The sequence below is a fragment of the Mus musculus genome, chromosome 3 (assembly GCF_000001635.26).
Source record: "Mus musculus strain C57BL/6J chromosome 3, GRCm38.p6 C57BL/6J".
NCBI lineage: Eukaryota > Metazoa > Chordata > Mammalia > Rodentia > Muridae > Mus > Mus musculus.
Window position 1 is genome coordinate 123,592,945 of NC_000069.6, and position 22,500 is coordinate 123,615,444.

Here is a 22,500-nt window from a genome sequence, read left to right on the forward strand (position 1 = left end):
AAGAAAATGCCACGTCCTATCTCATGTTTCCTCTTGGAATGCGCATCTCATCCTGCAGGAGCAAACAAAGCAAAGCCCAGGACCATGGAGAGTCTACCAAGATAAAGCGGAACTTGAATCTCGCTGAGTCCGTGGCATGGCTCATTTGGTTAAACTACCTTCAACTCCATCACACTGCCCATTTCTGACAATTTCCTGTTGATTAACACATTATCTTTTCATTTCAGTGTGTTTAGATACAAATATATAGGGGTGTCCTTGATTCAGACAAATCTGAGAAATAGATTGTCCCTCAAATCCCCTTCCATTAACCGATTTACTGACCTGTTCTTAGACTTCTTAATGATACCTAATGACGCCTGCTTTTCTTAAGTATGGAAGCTACGAGAATGGGTTATGCCTCCTTTGGTTTCCTTAACTTCACAGTGGCGATTAATCATATAAGGGCACAGTCAGGAGTGACAAGATTAATGACAGCTAAACTAGAATTTCATTGGAAGACAGGAAATGTGTGAAATACGAACTTTTGACTTTACCAGTATAAGTATCTTATCAATTTGTAAGTAATGCCAACCAGACTTATTATTTAAAGAAGGAATGACATAGTTGTTTGCTTATAGTTCCTGGAAAGCCCATGGAACATATTTCACTGGTCATCACTTATAACAGACATTCTCTTAAGCACACACACACACACACACACACACACACACACACAATCAACAAAGAGACAATCACATTTCCCCAGACAATGGCCTGAATATTCCCACCATTTACACATTTCCTTGATGCCAGGTAACTGAGCCATACTACCCATGTTTACATGTACGATGCATGAACTGGGCATCACAGAAGGCTATTTCCGCAGTGTGTAGAAGCAGCATGCTACCTTGGTAGATGTGCTGACCCAAGAGGCAGGAAGGCTGGTGTGTTCAGGAGACTACTAAGAGTGACCCGAGCAGCTCATGTCCTCTAATTGGGACTTCACTTAGAATCAGGGAGTTGAACACACCATTCTTCCAGTCCTTTCCAGCTTTAAGTGTTTGTTGTTATGGGCACACCTCTTCACCATCACTTACAGAAACCTGTTACGATACTCGTGCCAACTGGATTTTCCTCTGAATCTTACATTTCATTTACTTGCAAGCAAAGACGCTGCCAGGATGCGGTTTTTATGAAATCCGTGCTTGGTGTGATTCACATCGAGTACGTCACACGTAACTCATGTCCCCAAACATGGCTTTCCAGCAAACATTTACAAAGTATTTAGTGAGTTCTTTCTTACTGAATCCTAAGGTCATCTAGGCGTAATGAGACGTAGAGAGGTGAACAGTGCACAGATTTTTCTTAACACAATGGAGAAGATGTAAGTGTAAATGACCCTGCTATGGGGCAAACGGTAAACAAGAATATGAGCCTCACAGATAGGCAAACGGAACACAACAAAGATTAACTATACTCTTACATACTAATGCCACCAAATGACTGAGATTTTTATCCTTCAATACTAGAGAATTCCTTATTATTTTTAGTGCAGCATTTATTCGTGTGCATGTACGTTCCTAGTCTGCTTGAGTACAATAATCACCTCAGTTAAGCACATGATAAGTCGCTGTCTGAAGACTCCCCTGGAGGGCCTAACTCATTAAGTCTAAACTTTTTAACCAAAGGTCTCGGGCAGTGCTCACTACTGAATCGTTCAGCAGTCATTTCTCATTGCCTAAGGCAGCTGTGTGATTTGTTTGTTACTTGTTCTATAACAGAGTGCTTTGTAGGACCCGATGACAGTGACAGCTCAACACTTTTCATCAGGAATAAACAAAAGTTGTGTTCTTTCAGTTGGATTTTATACATTCACATGCAGAACATAGTCTTAAATATCTAACATGACTTAATTTCTCTATACAGACCATTGCCGTGTGAAATTTGTTGTCTTAATTGTAATCTAACCATGTGTTACTCCCAGTTTAAGATAGCCACATCTCTGTTTATGTTTCTTTGATTTTATTTTGGGATTTGGGGAGAAGGGGGTCGAGAACATGGTGAAGGAGTGCTGTATCAAGTTGAGGGAGGCAGAGAATGAATGATGGGTATAAAGTTTGTTGATCATCAATGGGAGGAGAGGCCCTTGGTCCTGTGAAGGCTCTATGCCCCAGTGTAGGGGAATGCCAGGGCCAGGAAGTGGGAGTTGGTGTGTTGGTGAGCAGGGGGAGGGAGGAGGGGATAAGGAGAGGGGGTTTTCGAAGGGAGAGCAGGAAATGGGACAACATTTGAAATGTAAATAAAGAAAAAATCTAATAAAATTAAAAAAAAAAAGATTGTGGCCATGGGTCCTGTGCAATGCAGACTCAGAAAGGTGCACACCAATGTGCGCTGACAGGAGCCTCCCCCAAATGCCAAGCAAGTGTGGTGAAAATGTCAGTCCTCTGGCAAGTCACAGCCTTTTGAATAAATAAACAAAGCAAGCAATGACTTTATTCTCAGTCACTAATACAGATAAGTATTAATGACCCAGTCCTCATGATATCTGCTGATCCAAATAAAAACACTGAAGTTGGGAGACACCCTCGCTTAGTAATCTGCCCTAGTGACATGGAGTTGCCGTTGCCTAGTTAAAGCAACCCCACTCCTCATACCTAGTAATGTGGGTTAGGAGAAAAGGGACTGAAAATTTGTGAAATGTACAGTTTCCCTGACTAGCTCATTTTGCATAAGGCATGTTTTCTTGATTTTTAATTGAAATGAGAGCCCAGCCCATTTGGATGGTACCATCCTTAGGGAAATGGTGGTCCTTGTTGTGTATAAGGAAGGTAGCCAGGCTGGTCAGTAAATGGCACTCCTTCTTGATTCTGCTTCAGTTCCTGCATCCAGGTTCTTGCCTAACCTTCCTACCCTGACTTCCCTCAGTGATGGACCTGTAAGCATCAAAACCCCTTTCTCTCCAGTGTTTAGCATGGCAATAGAGAAAGCAGTCTAGGACAGAAATTGATACTTGCTGTGATAGACCAGACGTTGTGGCCTTTGTGCTTTAACATGGCTTATGGGAGGAAGAAGGAGAATTTTGAAGAATTGGGCTGGAAAAGCCAATGAGTCATCATGGAAACCCAGGCATATTGGGGATTACAGGAATGTGGCGTAATGACGATGATGAACAAGAACACTGCAGAGTGTGTTGTGGACTAAGACTACCCGATAACTTCTGTGTGCTGTGGATGGCAGAGCCGGTGGGGTGAGGCTTTCCAGGCCCTTTGAAGACTGTGCCTTGCAGTCCACAGCGTGCTCCCAGATGCCCCACACTGACTATTTTTGCTGTTGCATGTTGGTTTTGCTTAAGTATGATTTTTGTGTTTAGGTTCTTACCTTTTAGGATGAGAAGTATTTAATTTATTTTGGATTTTGCAGGAGACTGGAAGTATGAGAATGGATATTTTAAAAAGGCATTGAACTTTTAGAGCATTAAAAATTTTAAAGAGTGCGAGAAATTAAAATTTGAAATGTGTTTTATATTAAGATATTAATATTATCTTGAGATCTTAGAGAAAAGGTTTGATAGTCATGTATTTGTGTGGCCAATCTTTTATCATAGAAACTGAAAGCAAGCTATGAATAAATAATGGTATAACTCCATGTGCATGAGTGTGTGCGTGTGTGTGTGTGTGTGTGTGTGCTTGTGTGTACCTGTGTATGATGCAGAAGTTAAGAGCACTTGTTGCTCTTGTAGAAGGCAAGGTTTCGGTTCATGATAACCACGTAGATTCTCACTACAATCCATAACTCCAATTCCAGGTATCTGATGCCCCCTTAGACTCTCCATAGGCACCAGGCATGCACATAGCGCACAAATATACATGCAAGTAAAACATACCTGCATATAACTTAGCAAAATACCTGCATATAACTTAGCAAAAATAACTTAGCAAAAGCTTAGCTAGAGGGTCCCTTTATGGGGGAAATGTGTAAAGAGACATACAAGTTGAGCCTGCCTATGTGCAGCATCCTCTTTCCAAAACAGAATCTGTACAGAGCCTGGATTCCAACCTCAGTCCATTCATGAAGCCACCGACACTCATCACATGGCGGGGCTGCCTGGCCCATGGCACTGAGGTCACTGGAAGACAGCCCAGTTTTTCTCTCCCAGATGGTGCTAGGCTGTCGCTGTACTCCTCTACTTGTGTTACATGAACTTGATTGGCACTTCTTTTTAAGCAAGAAAAAACACATTGGCAGCAGTGTAACAGAAGGTCCTTCAACCTAAGTTGTTCTATAGTTGCTGTTTTCTTTTCAAGGTTTACTCTGAGATGAACTCCATTGTACCACCTCTTAACCAACAGTGATGTCGTTCTAACACCTTCAAGCGCTAACCCACAGGGTGATCCTTTAAAAGATCTTTAATCACAGTCCTGCCTGTATTTTCACTTTCCAGCCTGTGTATCCGTTAGCACTTAAGTTCCGTGTCTCCAATACTCATCTACCTTTCTGATGGAAACAACTTCACTAGGTATTCTTGGGGAACAACATTTTAAATTAAGGTCTACATTACTATGTGTTCATCCAGCCACCTTCCTTCAAATCTGCTATAATGAAAATTCCTTTCAGCTAATACATAGAATGACCTGATAAGGGGTTTTCACTCCATTCCTGTCCTAATAAAACATGTCTTCTGCTGAATTCGGGCATGTTTCATTGACGCTGGAGGTTTTGGAGCCGGAACATGGCTTTCACCGATCATTTAATCTCAGTGTGGGAATTTTTGGGAAGCATGCCCCAGTCCTCACTTTGGTCTTCCAGGCAGACATTACTCATGACAGCACACAACCTCCTGGCTAGACATGGTGGAGTCAAAGCACTGACTTCATATGCACCTGTCTCTACCAGGTAAGGGGAATCCCTCTGTAAGAGGCGAGTCATTCTCCTGCGCCAGACTGGATCCTCTGCCCCAGATGAATCATTTTAGCTCAAGGTCTGTCTCATGATATATGGCAAAAGCTGCCTTTTGTTCAAATTAGTCAATCTTTGCTTACTGAAAATAATTATCTTCGGAAAGTTTTCTAATGTACAAATAAAAGCCTGTATTTCATTTTACCCCTTTGTTCCATTTGGATATCTTCATAAAAATAAATAAACTTGTTAAATATGATACACAAAGTTTGAAAAGTAGCAGAGGTTGTAAGAGCTTGCTCAGTCAATATAAATTGGCACCCAGGTCAATCTAACCTTTGCTATTAGCATTTTTAGGTTAAAATTTATATACTTGTTTATTAATGAAAAACATTACATATCAGATAATAGGTAAAATATTTAACATAAGTTCATTATACACAAGTGACTGATTTTTAAATATCTTTTGTGTTGAGTGGAGATCATTTGGTCCATATAGTTCAGAGATAATAATAGGGGATTTTCAAATATTACATCATTAATGGCTAGACAGTCACATAGATGGGCTCCAAGTCCATTGCTGGATCAGAATCTTGTAGAATACAGATTCAAGGGTCTATAACCTTTGATGATTTTGTTAGCATTTTACAGGTTTTTAATCGAGTCTTTGGTTCACAATCTCACTCTAATGGGCTTCTTTTCTCTGCACATTACTGATAAAGTGAGGAAAAAGAAAAGAAAAGAAATCCATACAGACTGGCTCAAAGTATAGGTAATTTAAAGCCAGGAGTGGGGCTGCACACCTTAACTTCCAGCACTTGGGAGGCAGAAGCAGGAGGTCTCTGGGTTCCAGCCCAGCCTGAACAATGTAGTAAGTTCCAGGTCAGCCAGAGCTACATAGTGAGACTCTGTCTTTCAAAATGACCCTGAGATTCCACCTGACACTAATCAGAATGGCTAAGATAGAAACCACAGATGACCACACATGTTGGAGAGGATGTGGAGAAAGAGGAACACTCCTCCATTGCTGGTGGGATTGCAAACTGGTACAACCATTCTGGAAACCAATCTGGAGGTTCCTCAGAAAATTGGAAATAGATCTACTTGAAGACCCAGCTATACCATTCTTAGGAATATACCTAAAGATTCCCCACCATGCCACAGGGATACCTGTTCCACTATGTTCATAGGAGCCTTATTTGTGATAGCCAGAAGCTGGAAGCAACCCAGATGTCCCATGACAGAATAATGGATACAGAAAATGTGGTTCATTTACACAATGGAATACTACTCAGCTATTAAGATGGAGGATATCCTGAGTTTTGCAGGCAAATAGATGGAACTAGAAGAATATTATCCTGAGTGAGTTAATTCAGACCCAAAAGGACATACATTGTATGTACTCACTAATAAGTGGATGTTAGCCAAAAAAGTACAGAATACCCAAGATACAGTCCACAGAACTCAAAAAGGTCAACAAGCTGAAATGCCCAAGTAAGGACACCTCAGTCCCACTTGGGAGGGAGAAGAAAGCAATCACACATGGGGAGGGAGAGAGGGACCTGGGAGGGAAAGTGGGGGGGGAGTGAAATGGGGAGGAGAGAGGGCAACCTGATCTGGTATTGGGTGAGGGAAAAGGACTGAAGCCCCAAGGGCCAGCAGGGAGAATGGAAACAGGCAACCTCAGGAGATAGGAGGTTGAGGGGACTCTACAGAGTGTACCAGAGACTTGGGAGATGAGAGAATCTTAGGGCTCAAAGGGAGGAACCTTAGATGAAATGCCCAACAGTCGGGAGAGGGGACTTATAGAACCCACCTTCAGCAGGAAGACAGAGCATCAAATGAAGGAGAGGGGGGCCATGCCACAGACACAACTCTGACCCATAATTGTTCCTGACTGAAAGAGTTACAGGGATGGAAATGAAGAGGGGCCTGAGGAAAAGAAGGTCCAGTGACAGGCTCAAAGTGGGATCTAGTTCAAGGAGAGGTCCCAAGGCCTGACACTATTACTGAGGCTATGGAGCGCTCACAAAAAGGGACCTAACATGACCGCACTCCTGAAGACCCAGCAAACAGCTGAAAGAGTCAGATGCATCCAACTAATGGACAGAAGCAGCTGAGCCCTGTTGTGGAATTAGGGAAGGCTAAAAGAAGCTGAGGAGGACAACCCTGTAGGAGGACCAGCAGTCTCAATTTATCTGGACCCCAGAGATCTCTCAAACACTGGATCACCAAACAAGCAGCATACACCAACTGATATGAGGCCCCCAACACATATACAGTAGAGGACTGCCGTGTCTGTGTTCAATGATAGATGATGCATCTAACCCTCAAGAGACTGGAGGCCCTAGGGAGTTTAGAGGTCAGGCAAGGTGAGGAGGTAGACACATCCACGTGGAGATAAGGGTTGGGAAGGAGGTATGGAATGTGGAACAGTTGGAGGGTGGATGGGGCAGGGATAAAATATGGAGTATAAAAAATAAATTAATTAAAAAAGGAAGAAAAAACCCAACAAAAGAAAATATAGGTAATCTAGAAGGGGGTTATTTGTGGAGCATAAATCAGAAATATTTGCTTGGGTAGGATTTAGAAGTTTGATAGCCTTCCTAAAGGCTGAATGTTATAAAGGATTCTGAGTTATGAACTAAAGCTGATGTTACAGAAGATTAGTTGCCTTTTCATTTATCTTCTTTTTTAACAGCTAAAAATAAGATCTGCTTTTGAACAGAGTAGATGATGAAGAATACTTACAGTTTTATTTGTTGAGCCTGTAAAATTAAGGTCAAACTAAGACTCTTCCAAATTTTATTGTTTATTTCAATTGTATCTAACTTTTATCCTGATAATTTTTTTTATTTGGAGATAATTGCAGTTTTCCATCTTGAATATTGCTAAGGCCAAGGGCAAATCCATACATTTGAAAATAAATTTTATCTTTATTTTTCCTGTTCTCTTTCATGGGAGGAAATCACTAACAGCTTTTCCCTTCTGCAGGTCCCTTCAATAGTTTTTCTTTCGGCACACGATTTTATGACACTCACCGCTAGGAAAATTAATGTACCAGTGGCTTATTGTGTTGCTGATACACTAGTATTAAGATATGAAGGAGAAAAAGCAGCACACCATTAATCAGGGATGCTCCACGACCCAGCACGGCAGACCCAGCATGGATGGAGAATGAGAGAGGCCTTTTACTCAGCTCCTATCTTTGTGCTTACAAAATCTGTGCTGAGTGAGGAGAGAGAATGAGAGGGTTGGACAGAGGAGAAAAGGAAAGGGTGAAAGGGGGAGAAAGAGGGAAAGAAGAAGAGAGATCAGTGAAAGAAGAGCGATGGGCCAGAGGACAGAGAGAGAAGAGAGAGGAGGCAAGAGAGAAAAAGAAGGGAAAAAGCAAGGGAGGACAGGAAGGAAGTGATCGGGGAGGGATGGAGGGAGGGGAGGGAAGGAGAAGAGGAGGAGGAGGAGCAGGAGGAGGGAGAGTATTTTTATTCTCCATGGACACGATGTCCATGCTGTTTGATTGGTAACCATCCAATCCCCATTTCTCCCTCAAGGTGATGTCTATGCACCTTGCCATTTCAAACGTTATTTATTTGAACAGAGACTCCAAGTACTTACTGGGTTGAGAACCACAGTGAAGAAGAGCTCCCCTCCATGAATACTCTTGTCCAGTTCCCTGGGACCCCCTGGATACTCCTTGTAGAAAATTGTGTGGGTGAAGAGCCCACAGGTTTGTCTTGGGAGAACCTGAAGGAAAGAGGAGCAAGTAAGGGGAAAGTTCTGGTTTCCATCATGCAATCTTAACTTGTTTTCCCCATGGAAAGCATATAAAGGCATTTATTGAACGATAACCAGGAATGAAAAGATGATATAAGGAAGAAGGGATAACAAGAGAAGGTAAAGAAATATTTAAAACTGATATAGATGTCGAATTATTTTTGCTATTTTCTCTTTTAAGTTTCAACAGAGTCTAATGTATTTTAAATATACTTTAAAATACTGGAATTATGTGTAACTTTTGTTGGCAAAAATGTGACTAAATCCTTGTACCAAATTCTTCAGACACATTTGGAAATGAAGTCAGTTACTAACATGGTGTTACTAGCAAGTGGCATATTGACTAGAAGAAGCATTTGAAACAAATCAGTATCCGCTCTAGTTTGCAAACACTGTTGCAAGGGGCCGCAAATGCCAGGTGTGAAGGTCGCTGGGTTCAAAAGGAAGACAGTATCTGTTTAGTTGGTAGCTTTAGAAAGTATTGTAAACAAAATGACAAAAGGTCACTTTGCAGAAAGAGGGGCTTTCCATCCTTTGCTGCCAATGGCCACATCTGTGATGAGGTCTTTGTTGTTGTTGCTACAGATTTCTCCATTACATGAACATGCAATTATAAAAGAAGTTGTGTAAGACATATTGTTCTCAGCTAAGCCTCACACAGAGAGACGTGGAGTGGCCTGTGCTTGCCGTACTTGGAGACAGATAACCAATGAGTGTATTTGAGAAAGCTGGGAGTTCTTCAGCACCACGTGGTTGGGCGTTCTGGTCATTGCTTGCAGGAAATTTATCATCATTTTTATTGCCTTAACACAAAGCATTTTTAGATCCAGGACCATTTTGCGAACATTACCTGTTCAAGATTTCCTACATCTTCAGCCTTCCATATACACTATATATGTTCCAGTAGTGCAGACAGTATTCTAAGAGATTTTATTCTACTTTTTGGATGTTTTCCCAGGAAATATAATTCTTAGCTCAGTCAATGTACCAGATATTTCTGAGTCAATCAAGACTACATGTGTCTCATTTATTTTGCTAAAACATATACACTGAGAAGATATTTTATCTTAGGTCAGTTAAGATATTTCAGTTTAAATCTCAGGTTTATTAGCTGAGGCTTGTTTATGTCTTAAAGTACCATGAACTGTCAGAATGCTATGCAAAAAACCACAGCCAAGAAAGGGGAACTGATAGCGAAAGGGTTCCAGCTGAATCAGGTATGCTTGCTATCAATCACCGGACATGGAACTTCATGGAACTTAAAAGCCATTTTCAGGCTTGACTCACAAACTTAGCAAATACTTTTTCTAAACTCGATGCTTGTTCAAGTAGGAGAACAGAAGTGTGCTTGCACGTGCACTCGTGTGTGTGTGTGTGTGTGTGTGTGTGTGTGTGTGTGTGTGTATGTATGTATGTATGTGTGTTCTATTCTTAGAAGACAATATTTATTAGAGATATGATCAAAATACATTGTATGAAATTTTCAAAAATTAATAAAAATATTAACAGTCTATTAAGGTAAGGAGACATAGCCAAATAAAATAAGTAATAATAAGTAATACCTACCTGTGGTTAAATGTCAGGCTACTGATACATTTTAAAAGGGTATGCCTTCAAGTAAATGACTTTTAGGATTCAGTTTGTGTATCTTGCTTAGAAATCGCAGCATACACGCATGACTGTCTGTGAAGTTAACTTGCCCAGGTCATTTAAGTAGAGACAGAATTGTGAAGAAACTTGAATGTTTTTTTTTTTTTTTTTAAATTCTGTGAGTTTGAATAAAGTAAACCGGAGGCTTTGCTCTAAAAATATGTGTACCCCCATGAGTCTTGGAGCCTCAGTGGGCCACAATGGGAGGCTGGGGAGACAATCAGTGGTAGGATCAGGGTCCTGATCCACTGTCTTGATTTGAGATGCAGCTATAGGATGATGGACGCATTTCTTGAAACAGCTCTTATGCTATGGAAGGATGAGAACCCTCTCCACAGTATTTTAGTGGAGACTTTCCCTCAGATAATGGTGGTAGTGTAACACTGTGAAATTCAAACTTGGAAACTGTGTAGCCTCCCCCAGCCTTGAGCAGGCTGGCTGAGACCTGCTCTGCTACTGTCAGCTAGCCCACCTACAGTGGAGTCTTCTGACCTAGATTAGGTCTATTGTCCTGCCACATCTGTGGTTTCCTCCAAAACGCCACTACCTGCTGAGAGGCTGAACCTGCCCCCCCCCCCCCCCACTATCCTGACAAAAGGAGATCCTGGCATGGTGGGGTTGGGTTCCCCCACCTTTATAAGCTCAGACTCCTTTTTTTTTTTTTTTCTTTTTTTCTTTTTTTTTTTTCCATTTTTTATTAGGTATTTAACTCATTTACATTTCCAAAGCTCAGACTCTTAAGTAAACATTGGCTTTGATCAAAAAACTTTGTTTTAGCTCGTTATTTCTCTCACAATTTCTCCCATACAGCCCCCAGGAACCTGGTTCCTGTAGCTGTGGGCGGCTATAAAACTGTAATCTTTGTAGTTGCTGACAGTTCTTGGGAAATGGTGAAAGCCTTAGACAGCAAGACCACGCACAGTAGTATAACACCAAGGAATTGTGTTAACAGTGAATTGGCCAGTGAAGACTGCTGGCCAGCGTGTGTGTGTGTGTGTGTGTGTGTGTGTGTGTGTGTGTGTGTGTGCATACAGTTAGATTGGTGAGAGGCCTTACCCCTGGGCTGCCCCCTATAGCCAGTGTGTACAGTGAGAACGAGTCTTGTTGTTCATAGGCCTCTGTGTCTACCCAAAGAGTCACATTTAACAACCATGTTCCAGGGTTGAGAACACTAATTTGGTATTCATTCCTTACTGTGTGAGGATAAAAAGTGTCCAGTGAAAAGGCCATGTCCTACTAATTCATGAGGGAGACTCATGGAAGGAATGCATGAATTCAGAGAATAAGAAAACTGTAGGTCTATTTGAGAACCACAGCACTGCACAGTTGGTTACATATGTTAAAAGGAAGGTTTGGTGGGATAGGAATAGGTCGGGCATCTCTGGGGAGTCATTCACAGTGAACACAGCAGTCCATGCTATGGAAGACAGAAATGCAGGCGTAATGCTGAACATTTCCAGCTTCTTAAGTGTGCATTAAAGAGTATGCAGATAGCAGAGACTCATAAGGGTAGAAAGGTCAGGAATGAGTCACGGGCTGGCATTGCCTACTGGCTAGCCTTCGTGGAAGGGTGAGGAGAAGGTGCAAACTGACCAAGCGGGAGCCGGTACCACAGTGGACATAATAACCAAGCAGTAAGTTAAGATGGTGGATTCAAAAGAGGGAATGAAAAGAAAGTCTAAAGGAATGACCATGTAGTTTTTTTTTTTTTTTGTTCTTTGTTTTTGTTTTTTTTTTTATCAAAAGATGGCCTAGTCAGCCATCACTGGAAGAGAGGCCCATTGGACACACAAACTTTATATGCCCCAGGACAGGGGAACGCCAGGGCCAAAAAATGGGAAAGGGTGGGTAGGGAATTGGGGGGGGGTATGGGGGACTTTTGGGATAGCATTGGAAATATAATTGAAGAAAAATATGTAATAAAAATATTAAAAATTAAAAAAAAGAAAGTCTAAAGGAATGATTGTGGGTGCTCAAATAGGATTTGGCCATCTTAATGAGAAGTTTGATTTACAGTGGGAAGTTTGAATTACATAAATGAAGTAGTGATAGCAGGATCCATGATAGCTTGAAGGGAAAAATACTCTTAAGTCTTTTGATTTTAATTTGTGGATGATTTCAATTCCATTAGAAAACCTGGGTCTGGCATAAGATTCTAGGGTTTCTGCCTCAGTCCCTGGCTCTTGCCCTCCAGTCTTTTAGGAGGGTGTCTGGCTCTCCAGTTCTTAACTTGTAGGCCTATTGGATGGCTCGTCATGATTTTCTACATAACCCACAGCCTGCTGAACACTCTTCAGTGTGGAAATTCTCATGTATAAGCCCACACATTGAATCCATATGAAAGCAGAAATCATAGGGACAACCGTGTCAAAGCAGGAAATCTGCCTAAGCTTTGGTTAACAGCAACACTGATGCGTTTGCAACACATTCAGGAGGTAACGGAAATGAAGCCCTTTGGGCAGGAGCTGTAACAGGACAGAACAGAGACCGAGGCTCGCCACCATAGAACTGCTGACATTGAAATAGCGAAAGAGCACCAAGTGCTTTTAAATGATGATCTTCAATGGGTTTTTAAAACTCCCTCTCATCAGAAAGTTGGCTGACCGAAGCATGATAAATTCACTTTGAGTACCAAGGAGGGGCAAGCTGGGAGAAGAATGTGGCCATTACATCCTCTTCTAGGGTTTATAGCATTTGTCTTGTTGAAGGACACATGGATAATGGGCACTAAATCCATGCTAAATGCCATTATATACTTGAATTTTTGCAGACATTAGAAAACTGTGTGAACAGAAGTGAACTGCGCCTACCCTAGAGGCAGGATTATCTGTCCACATGTATCTGCCTAACCTAGCACTCTGGGGCTCATCAGCTTCCTGGCTGTTTCTTTGCAGTGTGTGAGTCTAAATCAGAGGCTATGCTTTTTTTCCACTAATAACTTTCCTTAAGTTTTGACTTAGAAAGAAATAGGGTCCAATGGCTGACTTTGGCGGATCTCACCCCATCTTAGGGAGCCACGTATTCTGATATATTACATGGTTTTGTTACCACTTCAGAAAACGAAACAAGACAGAGCCGCTCCAGAGTAGTGATTTAGCCATTTGTTCTCTGTTGTCTGGTGGTGAATCATGACTTCACACATGGCTTCTTGCTGCACACAGGGCAGTGTTTTGGGAGGACCTGGCATGGTAAAGAGGAGCAACCTGACAAGCTTGTAAACATGGAACCATGGGAACATGGTGATTGTAGAGAGACACCATGACTTTTATCTACTGAAAGACTTTTGTAAGTAATGTTAGAGTCTAAAATTATTTCTAAAATTGACATAATGTTTTCTTAGCATTTTTTACATGACTGATTGCTTGCAAGCATGAATGCCAGGAAAAGAAGCCTTTCATTTGTATTTTTCTGAGCTCTAGGAAGTAGGATGACACAGCTGTCATTAGTGAGTCTTCCTGAGGTATGACATCACTCTTCACACAGCATGCCCTTTCCCAAGCCATATTTGTAACCCTTGGCTCTCCCCTTTCTCTGTCTTCGCATGTGTACTGTCACCAGGAGGAAGGGACCAAACCCTACAGGTGCAGGATGCTCACCATGATGTTTTTGTGAATGAAGCCTCTCCGATATCTAGCTGGTTTCAGATGTGGATATTCTTCAGTGCTGGTGATTTTAATATTCCAAACCTTCTTCCAGGCCTCATAAAGCTGAACATGGACAGGGTAGACACCTGAATGGTGAGGGGACACTGCATATCCCATATCGGTAGGGATGCCGTGCTCCTAAGACCAAGAAAACTCTCATTAGAATGTGGGAAGCTTGACCTTTTATTCCACCTCCTCCCCAGAGTCTCACTACAGAGCCCAACCCTAAACTTACTGTGAACTCACAGCGATTCTTCTGCCTCATCCTCCCCAGTGCTATGATTAAAGGCACACACCACCATGCCTAACTTTGAAGATTTGTCTTGATTATACTTTTCTTCTTGGGATTTGAAATTAACTCTAAATACCTGTTTTCAAATCTGTCATTAGTTATTGTTTGGTGCAATTAAAATTATATATATTAAGACCATGAGAATACTTGACATTGGGTAGCCATCAGCCAATCTTATTGTGTTGGTTAGGTGGGAGGTGAGAGGAAGGGCAAAAGACTGTACTTCATTTAACACATTCTTGACCACCTGTTCTTCCAATGATCATAATTTTAAGAGTTAAGTAACAAATACATTCTACAAACAATATTCAGCTTGTTCCATGGAATACAAACAATGATGAACCTTCCAAGTATAACTGGCCTGCTCAAAGGATCTTACGGTGCCTGCTATACTTTCTATCACGTTTGCTACATTTCTTTTGTAGCTTCATTATGTAATGGCATGCTGTAACATGTGTGGCAGTAACACAACTAAATCTCAGCAGAAGCACACAGGCTTGATTGCAAACTGTAGAAAATTTTTTCTAGGGCACGTTTTTGGTGTTTTTTTTTTTTTATTGTTGTTGCTGCTTTTTAAAAGAGGAAGCCCCTCATCTTTTAAGCAGAAGGTACCCAAAGAGAAAAACAATCTGGGAATTTACACAGTTTTAAATAAAACACCACACACACACACACACACACACACACACACACACATACACACACACACACACACACACACACACACACACACACACACAGATACTAGTTAAAAGCAAACACTTTCCAAACTACACATGCATAAATGTGTATGAAGAAGCGACTAAAGAATAGCTTGAGGAGTTCCTTATCCAGGTCCTTCCCAGGACCTGCCAATTCTGTTAGAAAATCCCGGTGACTGCTGATTTATTTTGGAGAGGGTTTGGGCTAACTTGGAGTCACTGTAATTGTTGAGGCTTTAGGTGCCCCAGGAATGCTTATCCATTGCTCTTGGCACATAGAGACAGTTTCCCAGACACAAACCGTGAAATCAATCTTTTAGAAGAAGAACACTCCAGGTTTAATATCGACGGGTATTTTTTTTCCTGAATGACTGGTTTTGCTCTCTGTTTATATTTTTCAATTGCTTGACAACTTTCAAAGACTCCACTGAAATAATCTGTCTTTGAATTAGTCGTGGATATTTTTTTCACACCCGAGGGCAATTTCACACAGAGGATCAGAGGATCAGGCTGCCAAATAGACCACCTTGAAGAAATGTGCTACAGATGGATGCGGAAGGCAAAGAGATCTGGGTCGCTTTCCTTCTCAACCTAGAGAATATCAAGAAAAGGGAGAGAGGCACAAGTAACATCTGCTCACAAGAGAGCCAGCTGCCAGGTATCACCACCCCGCAGTGGTAACTGTCCTTCCTCTCAGCAGCTTCATGCACTCTTCAAAAATCCCCTCAGTCCTCTTTAGTAAGGATGCTAGAAACAGGAGAGACATAGTGCGGCTAAGAGAAACAGAGAGAGATATCGAGACAAGATGGGGAACACAGGAGAGATAGACTGAAGGATGATGGAGAAGGATTGACAACTTCCCTTTTATCTTCAACCTTTGTAGACATTTCAATACTTATCCAATCACTATCATATAATTTAGGGCTTCTTTTAAATAGAAGTGAAGCATCTCCTTGCTCCCCCTCCCCCTCCCAAGTTTTAATTAACTCAGATTAAGGCACTTTAAAAAAAATCTAAGAATTATATACGAAGATGTAATTTTGTTAGAAAAGGTCACTAAAGTATCAGTCTCAAATACTTTAAGAATAGGAGTGCAAATTAAAGGTCAGACAAAATGGATTCCCATCAAAGATGTTGAAGGAAAATAACAGACAATGACATGTTACGAACTTCTTAGAGAACACGGTGAGGAAGCAATCCACAAGAACCAGAGCTAAATTTCAAACTCGAAATGCCCGGGAATCCACAAGCAATGATGTTGGTCAAAAGGTCAAGGTAGTTTTTCCGTGCTTGCTTAGTGCTCCTGTGATTCCAGGGAATTGGATGCATAGCAAAAAGATGACTTAGCATAGAAGGATGGCTCCTTTCTTTGTCTACTTGAAGAATGTTTGATACATGTAGGTTTCATTTCTATTTGCTACGGTTTGTTAAAGTTTCACCTTTCTTTTGCAGGCTGGTGCAGTGATCAGGACATTTCACAACCACACTTACATCTGGCATCTGGGAGAATAGCTAACCACATCTAATCCCCCAACCCCTTTTTCTAGCCATTGCCCAGCCAGCTACAGAGCTCAAAGTGCTGAGAAGTCATTAAGTAGAGAACCATTTACTATGGCTCTTGCAGCAGGGCACACTCAATGAATGTAGCTGACTGTTGTTACCCCATCTCAAATGCTCGCGTGTGCTGTGACCTTAACACACAACCACACAACTTGACCTGGAGACTACAGTATGTCTGAACCTCCATTTATTGATTAATTTATTATTAAAAGATACAGAGTCCTTTTCTCTACCTCTACTGAGGATTTGGGGATCATATCTCATGGCTCCTCCTCCTCCTCCTGTTCCTTCTCATTTTGTTTTGTGGGCCATTTTCTTTGGAACCATATAAATACACCCATTTCTCATAGCTCTCTGGTAGAGTAAGAACTTTAGAAATAATTTTATATAAAGACTATAGAAACCCATATTAACAATCTGCACTTAGTGCTCCTAACTACAGCCTGTTATCATTTCCCACAAATACTACAACTAGTGAAACCCTTAAATGTGTTTACTCTTCTCTGAATTCGCTGCAGTAACATAGTAGACCCCTGTCTAAGGCCATTTGGTATAGGTCTCTAGTATTCCATCCATATTTCTCACTTGCCCCCACAAACCATTCCCCATATAGCAGACAAAGAAATTTCTGATAGACTCAAATATGATATGACTTGTTATTTAAAATCTTCCAGGTTGTCCCCTTGAACATAAATACAAAGTGATAACCTGACTGTGCTCTCTGCCTCGTACAACCCTTGCTGCTAAAATCCAGCCTCCCAAGGTTTACTCCTCATCTCTTCTTTCATCATGGTAACCTTTCCTGAAGTTCACCAAATTCCTTCCTACCCTAGTATCACCCTCTTTCGCAGTCTGGAGTGTTCCTACTCTAATACCCGCCCCCACCCCCCATCAACTTTTTGAGCAGGATCCCTTTGCATATTCTTGGCTGCCTTGAAACTCACTATGTAGAGCAGGTTAGCCACAAAATCATAGAGATCTGCCTGCCTCTGCCTTCTGAGTGCTGGCATTGAAAGCATGTACCACTATATCCAGCTTCCTATTCCATTCCCCTCTCTGAGTAAATCTATAGCTGAGAATTGCCAATAGGATATACCAGTGCAACAGTGGCAGTAATGTTATGGGGGTAACCACCACTTTTGCATTTGAAGCCCATTCCATAAGGCTGAACTCACACATGATGCTACTAGAGTGGCCAAGAATTCTTTATCTGCTAAAGAAACATCCAATAAAATGATTCCTAATGAGTAGCCTTTTCCCCCCAAAGTGATATAGCATAATTGTATAAATGTTTCTTTAAGTCTCTTCTATACTAAATGACTCTAAGAAGTCTGGGTTCTGTTTTATCTACTGCTGTCTACTCATTGTCTTCCCAACTGCAAACAAGACAAACATCTATGAACAAGTGTAGAGATGATGCTGATGCTCACCACCCTCTTCTCCTTTTAATTTTTCACTTTCTGAATTATCTCAGCTCAACTGTCAGTTTGTTCAAAGTATAGACATATAGTAACCGAATGATGAATTTTAGTAACTGCATAAATAATACCTGCAAACACTTTTGAAGCTATAGTTGAAATTATTACTATCCCAGGGTCAAACCTTAAATATATAATTTCAAAATAATAATGTTTTTACAATATCAAACTTTTCTTATACTATAAGTTATAATAAAAACTTATGTTTTACAAAATAAAGTTTTCTTACATTATCATTCAAGATTTTCCAGATAGACAACTTAAAAACTTATCCAAACAGATAACTTAAAAGACAAGGTTTGCTATAATCCTTGGGAAAATTCCCTCAAAGACTACAGGAAGTAAGAAAGAAAATCAGTATTCAAGTATTCAAACAACGCAACCACTTTATTATCAAAGTACTAACTCTGACAGTTATTTAAACTCTGACTGGTAATTAAGAATGGTGTTTTACTTCTGTTGTTTCTCTCAGTGTTAATCTCTCTAAGCATAAGAACCTTCGTATTTCCCATCCATGACCAGAGAGCCCACTGCTTCTCTGATTTCACGGATAAGCAAGTCTGTCGTCTATCGTAATTTCTAAGCCCACAGTGATTGTCAACCATCTGTTGGATATTCTGTCATCTACAGAGAAAACAACCAGGAAACTGCAGCAATGCATTTTGGAAAACTTCTAGATGCCTTTCTGCTTGCAGTTTTAGTTGGAATGTCCCATTTTCTCAGAATATAGATGTTCATGCTTCGGTTAACTACCTCACAACACTGGGATTCACATTTGCAATTTACATGAGTTTGAGATAAAGCCTCTTTCTATTTACACTTAGTATTATGGTTCTAGAAACATCTATGAAAAGACAGATTCTTTTTCTTTGACTTTGTAAGTGCCTTCCTTTAGGACTGTGGCTGTTGGAGATACTGTTTCACAAAGAGTGCACTTACCTAGAAGATGAGAGTATCTTTAGAAAATAAGATAAGAATCAACATTTGAATATATTCTTTTCATATAATTCATATATATATGCATATATATACACATACATACATACACACACATATAGATGAGCTTTTAAAGACATTTCTTGAATACAAGGCACATTTAAAAGACAGTTTGTTTTCCTAATGTAAAACTGATAGCTCATATATCCATCTCTGGTCCTGAGTACCTACAGGGCCTGTGGTGACCAAGGGAGCAGACCATGACCTCAGGGACAACTGAGGGTAAGTGTTAAATGGCAGTGACAGGGGTCAGAGTGGCCCAGTGTATGTGAAGACTGTTCAAATAAACTTAATAATTCAGGACCTACCTCTCAGAGAGTAAGAGCTTGGTCAGTATGCTAAGACTGTTAAATACTAGAACAGTTTCTGTGCTAAATGATAGTATTTCTGATATAGCTTAAAATTAAAGCTCTTGGAAGATAAGTAGATGAGGAATCTTATTTTTCCCTGTCAAATGTGAAATAAACGCGTTGCCCAAGCAGTCCATAAGTTTAAGATTAAAAAAACTATTTCTAGTAGGGTACAGTGACACACAGTAGGGCACAGTGGCACACAGTAGGGCACGCTGGCACATGCCTGCAGTCCCAGCACTCTGAAAATTCCATGAAGGAATACCGTGAGTTCAAGGTCAAACCTGTCTTTGAAAGTTACACTAAATTAAAATTTTTACCATTTTCACTTTATTTTTTTGGTTTTATAAGTAAATTTATGTTTACATGCTAAATATAAATACATTATTCTTAATCTATGGTTTAACTTTAAACATATATTCTTTCCTATTTACATTTTACAGGAGTAATGACACATTTATAAACATTTGGTTAGTAATTTGTAGGTCTAGCTACTGCACATATCTGTTTTTCTTATATATGCTCTTCAATTTGTAGGACAAATTGAAAAACCCTACTGTGATGGCTATGTTCCTTCGAGCGAACTTGCCTTAAGGATTTGAAGTCACCCTCTGCTGGCAGCCATTGTATAAATGATTTGTTTGCTCATTCACATTCTGGGATCCTGGAACCCCTAAATCCTTGCAACTTCCCAAAGTCTCAAGCAGGGTCTTTATTGTTTATGACAAAGTTGAGATCATATTTGAGTTTATGCTTAGGCTAAAAGGACCAACTGTGTAATTAGAGAGTAGGGCACTGAGGTGGGTAATAGAGGTGACCTTCTGGCAGGAGGGGAGAGTTGGAGAGTGAGTCCTGTCACAAGGACGGTGAGTCAGTCACTCTATCATGCTGATGGAGTAAAACCTTAACAAGCACCAGGATTCAAGGCTTATTCCCTGATATTCACTCAGCCTCAGAAACCTCAGAAAGTAAAGGTTCTTTGTCTTGCAGTGTGGAGAACAAAAACTTGCTACAATAATATAATCAACAAAACTCCCTGGATAAAGATGTTAATGGCGTTAATAATGATATCTTGTGAGACAGGACGGAAGTGTGACCCTACCCTTCTGAAGAAACATTCTGAGAGAAAGCGTACAGTGTTTAATTAACTCATTGGTAAGAAAAGGCTCCCATTCTTTCAGTATCCAAAGACACAAGTACAAGAGAATGAGATTCTCAGGGTCTCAGGGACCGGGAGACAGGCAGCTGGGATGGGTGAGACAGCCTGGTCTGAATCCTGGGCCCTGTCTCTGTGTGTTAAACTAACCGAGCAGTCGAAGACTGTTGACATGTACAGTGCCTCGGGCTCTTCTCTGACCACTGTTAGAGGCAGTGAGAGTGACTGTTTCATCTCTTTCAGCTAAGCAGAGGGCTCAAGAAAAGAGGGCCAAGGGGAAAAGCCCCCGTGGTCCCAAAGAAACAGCAGGACAAAACATGAATCCTGTTTTAGAAGCGGCTCAAGAACTATGGCATTCGGAAAGGCCACCCACCCTGATAGAGATCCCACCAGCTACAACTGGCTGTAGTGCAGAGAGATGCCATCAGGGAGTGGCCGCAAGTGCTTCTCGCAATTATCCAGTTCACTCAGGCATTGGATGATCAGACAGCAGCTGCTTGATCTTTCCCACAGCTACAGGCCAGAGATGAGGCAGCGCTTGCTGGAAAAGAGGGTGTGTCCACTATATACGGCGCATATATGGCATATGAGAGGGGTTGGGGAGAAGGAATAAGGGGACGGTGATGTAATTATATTGTAATTTAAAAATAAAAAAACGTATTAAGTTAAACAAATCCCTCCATTGTTATTTCTGTACCCTCAAACTTCAGAATTCTTACATAAGTGCATACATACGTGCTTAAAGGACACTATCACAACCCATATCATTTAATAAAGATTTAAGTTGACAAGTGAAGATATCAACAGTAAATCTACTTTGATATCTGACGTTATGTGTCTAAGTGAGGCAAGGATCAGCCCCGGTAGGGTTACAGCAATGAGCTCTTTTTTTTTTTTTTTTTTTTTTTTTTTTCCGAGACGGGGTTTCTCTGTGTAGCCCTGGCTGTCCTGGAACTCACTTTGTAGACCAGACTGGCCTCAAACTCAGAAATCCGCCTGCCTCTGCCTCCCAAGTGCTGGGATTAAAGGCATGCACCACCATGCCCAGCTTAGCCTTCAAGCCCCGCCTATGACCCAGCAGCTTTGGAACTGGATAAGCTTGAATGTTATTTAACAACTGAAATGTTCAAATAAATACCAAAAAAAATAAGCTCAAGTTTCAGTAAAAGTACTGAAAAAGGTACCACGCTGTGTGTCCATCTGGTTCAGCCTCAGCCACTTGCAATCTCTGAAAGTTATTAGGGGTTCGTGTCTATCTATCTCTGTCTTCCCTAACAACCCATTACTTTATTGTAAGTATATTTTCATTTAACAGGGTATGCTTTCTCCTCTCTCAGACCTCCTTCCAAAATGCTGTAAGTGTCACATCTGTGTCTAGTAGCTCCTAAGACATCATGTCACTCAAAGATGTGCTTTTCTGAGAGCACTCAGAAGAACCAGGGAGCACCTGTACTCTGTCTATGTCAGGTCAAGTTTTGCTTTAAATTGTTGAGATTTGCTCAACCGAAATACAAGAACGAGGCTTTCAGAAATTAAAAAAAAGTGAATTTAGGTAGGTTTGTTTTTATATTTAAATAACTGAAAAGAGATTTGGCTGGGGCTGCAGTAGATATGTTGTAGGGTTTGGTTTACTGAAGCTTTCTCTGTCTTTACTTTTAAGCAATGAATTCGATCTGGACATTGGAGGTTTGTCATACATAATAAATCTGTAGACCATCTAATGATAGTGACAGATCTCCAGACTGTTGTCAAGTACATTTGGTCTTTCAGAAAACACACACAGTTGGTTGACTGGCTAGGAATGTTTACGTCTGCATAACACTAATTTTAATTGAGATGCAATAGCCCTACAAGAGGCCAGTGATGGGATTGATGACCTGTCACTGCTATTACACACCCTCTGGTATCTATGGCAGCTACCAAGGCAGTGATGTAGGCAGCACTTCTCAGACGCCAGAAATTACATGTCACCCAAACACCTGTGCAAGAGAGAAGCGCTGTAAATGGGAGCAGCGATG

At 40.9% G+C, this 22,500-nt stretch overlaps 1 protein-coding gene across 10 annotated transcripts in view; it reads right to left on the bottom strand.

Annotated features, from left to right (window-relative positions):
- The window catches only part of Ndst3 (N-deacetylase/N-sulfotransferase (heparan glucosaminyl) 3), a 165,009-nt gene that overhangs the window by 66,779 nt on the left and 75,730 nt on the right, over positions 1-22,500 (bottom strand). For 9 of the 10 annotated variants that reach the window (NR_121616.1, XR_003954428.1, XM_006502370.3 and 6 more), the window contains 2 exons: positions 13,902-14,087; positions 8,497-8,625 (listed from right to left, as the gene is read on the bottom strand). Coding sequence is in view for 8 of the 10 variants with exons in the window: in XM_006502370.3 (XP_006502433.1) it covers positions 8,497-8,625; positions 13,902-14,087 (315 nt within the window). In the remaining 2 variants the exon portion in view is untranslated. Of the gene's footprint in view, positions 1-8,496; positions 8,626-13,901; positions 14,088-20,855; positions 21,343-22,500 lie in introns of those variants that run through there. The other variant, XM_006502376.3, reaches the window with a different exon arrangement.